The 3347-nt window shown below is 40.5% G+C and overlaps 1 protein-coding gene across 1 annotated transcript; it reads left to right on the top strand.

The window, feature by feature from the left end:
* Positions 1-1198: 1198 nt before the first annotated feature.
* LOC104948588 (DCN1-like protein 5) lies at positions 1199-2089 on the top strand (the record flags this gene model as incomplete). Its single annotated transcript, XM_010774790.1, has 2 exons — positions 1199-1364; positions 1994-2089. Coding segments are annotated over 2 exons (262 nt in total), but the record flags the coding sequence as incomplete, so codon positions are not given.
* Between the last annotated feature and the right edge of the window lie 1258 nt (positions 2090-3347).

Genomic DNA, 3347 nt, shown 5'->3' with positions numbered 1-3347 from the left:
AAATGACACATCAAATCACATCTCCACATCAAGCCGAAGCTAATTAGAATATTCTTGACTGCCTAGCCTGCGGAGAAATTGGTGTGCGTAACGTCATTGACGTTGTGACGTCATTGGTAAGAGACGGACCCCGAAAATATATGGTACCCCGAACACATATGGTACCGACACCGGTCAAAGCTCTTCTTTGTTATTTATTGAGCTTTAAAACACATTGATATGATTCGATATTAAACAAACTAATTATAGTAGATTAACTACTATTCAAAAGTGTACAGTAATTTACAATAACACGGGAATAATAAACGGAGCGCTCTCTCCCTCTCTGACAGCCCGTCAGTGTCATGCAGCTCACGGATCAGTAATGAGTGACCCGACAGTAAAACTAAACATATCTATAACTAGATTAGGTAGTTTGAGAGGTCATTAAAATAGCTACGTGTGATATTCTAACCTGAAGTGTGTGTTTTGTCCGCTCACCGCTGCATGTGATCAGTCAGAGCTGCGTGTCGACTCGTCAGCAGCAGCTGATCTCTCTCTCCCGTCAGATTAGACTTCACTCGTGTTTATGTCCATATCGATCAGATCTAGATAGTTCTAGCTAATGATAGGACTACCTGCTTACTAAAAGACACCTAAACAATAAGCGTTGCTATGCAACCGGGTGAGGCCGCAAAGTATAGCGCAGCATTATGCATTTGTTTACATGCCCACCGGAACCCCGAGGCATTACCAACAGATCAACGCACAATCAACCCATACAGGACATCTCTTTCTCCACATTAAGTGTTAGACATTAGAATGGACTATTCTTGTCTGTCACATACTCTTTTGTCTGTCACATAAGTGGCGCATCTGATGCGGTATTGTGCTAACTAAGGGGAAATTATTTTGACCGGAGAGATTTAGATTTGCCGGTCTTCAGCATATTTTACCGGTCAAAGGCCGGTAATTACCGGCTAACGGGAACTCTGGTGTGTGTGTTGATGAAATGTGAGTGGTGAGCCACTAATAGCCCCCCCTTCACTGCCTCAGCATAGAAAACACAGCATGTATGCAGAGATGAGGATGTGTTTACTCCTCAAACCTCTTAGTACGGTAACGTGTTGCCTTCCACAGACAAAGGAACATGGTGGGTATAACGCACTTCAAAGCATGTTTATTAATTGAACACCTACGGGGTGTTTGTGTGTTGTAGTTTCACCAGGCCTCAGATCCGGGGGGCGCGGCCGGTCAGCGGGGACAAGCTGTTCTCCAATAAGAAGTGTCTGGCCTGGTTCCACGCGTACGCCGGCCCCGACAAGGTGGTGGGCCCGGAGGCCATGGAGAGGTTCTGTGAAGACATCGGAGTGGAACCAGAGAATGTGAGTCCTCCGGCTGCTTAGTCCTCAACTGGGCCCAATGTAGCATGCTCAGAGTTAACCCAGGACTAAACTTAGTCCTTCCTCATTCAGAGTTGAGTGGAAGCATTTAGATCCTTTACTAAAGTAAAAGTACTAATAGACTGAAAATACTCCACTGCAGGTAATGAAACCCCTAAGGTGCTAGCTAACCTTGTACCATTCTGCTCTTATGAATGATATCATTAGATTGTTATGAGCGGTGTAGAAGCACGATTTAACTTTTGGATTCATTTAGGGCGGAGCTCATTTTTATCTTTCTTTTATAGGAATGGCACCTGTTTTTTTCCGTTTATGGATTGATCTATTCATTTAGATTTTCTTTTTTTGTATATGTGAAAAATACTCTGACTGGAATCTGTTGCATTTTGGTTATACTCTTTAAGGTCAAAATGTAGTTTAATAATATTTGTATCTTTTTAGTTTGCCATTTATTGGCAAACAACCTATTAACAAATGATGTGAATATAATAATTTGAAACTAGTTTTGTTTCTTTTAATTCTACTGCATTATGAGAGTTGTGTTGTTTTTATAACCTCGGGTAACTCTGTGTTGGACGGTCCAGTGTTGATGGAGTGGTTCTCTCTTGCAGATTATCATGTTAGTTTTAGCCTGGCATCTAGAAGCATCAAGTATGGGCTTCTTCACCAAAGAGGAGTGGCTCAGGGGAATGACGTTATTACAGTGAGTGACTTTTTCTATTTTATCTTTCACTTCATATTTAATAAACAATCTTAAGGCCCTGGCTTGGAAATTGTAGTTTTCACTGTTTTCCACCAGATTGAGCCAATTCTCATGTTTACCCTAAGGGACAAGCACATGTTAATTTCCGGTTTCATGCAAAAAAAAAAGTAAATGTGTCAAATTACATTTTTATTGCTAATCATGACATTTCCCAGACTAAAAATAAATAAAAAAATACCCCCTGCATTTACTAAACATTAAACTCTGTTAAGATGTACCTCTGCAGTGGTACATCTACCTAATTGTGTGACCCTCCTCTAAGGCAGTGTGAGAAAAAGTTTTTAGACAGTACTTGTCCATGGACAAGTGAGTTTGGCAATTTACTTGTCCGAATACATTTTTCACTTGTCCAGAATGGACACAAATTGGGGCCACTGGAATCTTCTTCTTTGCCATCGTATTTTACATTTTCCCACGGTTTTTACGACACCGCTAACGTAAGCGAGCGGTAAGATTTTACTCCATCACACATAGGGTTGGGTATCGTTTGGATTTTAACGATTCCGGTTCTGCTTTTCGATACCAGTTATTTTCGGTTCTCGATTCCGGTTCTTTGAGACGGTAAAAATAAGTCCCATGATAAACTGGGAGAAAAATATATTTATGAAAACATTAAGTCAAATCTGTATTCCTATTTACAAATCACTTCATACTGTTTAATTTCTTACGGTTATTAAATACAATTATATACAAATAATCTCTGCATTGTTTAGTTAGTTCTAAGTGGTGCAGTTTGAGAATGGACAATTGGCCCAGTCTCCTCTGATGTTACACTGCAACCTGCCTGTGAGACAGAGTCCAACCACACATGTCCAACACATAGGCCTAATAATAATAATAATAATAATATTTATAGCCTATAGGCCTAGCGCTTTTCTACAACTCAAAGACGCTTGCACGCTTACACATGTCCTGCAATACACATGCTGCAGCTGCCCAGCTGCTCACTGTTTGTAAAAGTAAATAAATAGTATTTTCATTTCAATAATGTACTTTCTATACCCTGCTTCATAAACAATACTGACATCCCTGTGCTCCTCCGAGTCTGGGGGTCCGGGGATGTGAGGACAGCGCGAGGACACAGACAGGGAGGCTGCTTCACTTCATAAATGAAATGGCGGTCAATATTAACAACACAGGAGCTAAAACGCTTAATAACCTTCATTACGTGTTAGAGAAAGAACATAAGAAAGTTTGACAAA

Source organism: Notothenia coriiceps, unplaced genomic scaffold (assembly GCF_000735185.1).
Source record: "Notothenia coriiceps isolate Sejong01 unplaced genomic scaffold, NC01 NC01_scaffold00014633, whole genome shotgun sequence".
NCBI classification, from domain to species: Eukaryota; Metazoa; Chordata; class Actinopteri; order Perciformes; family Nototheniidae; genus Notothenia; species Notothenia coriiceps.
The sequence above is the reverse complement of the archived record's forward strand: the minus strand, read 5'-3'. Positions and strand labels throughout refer to the sequence as shown.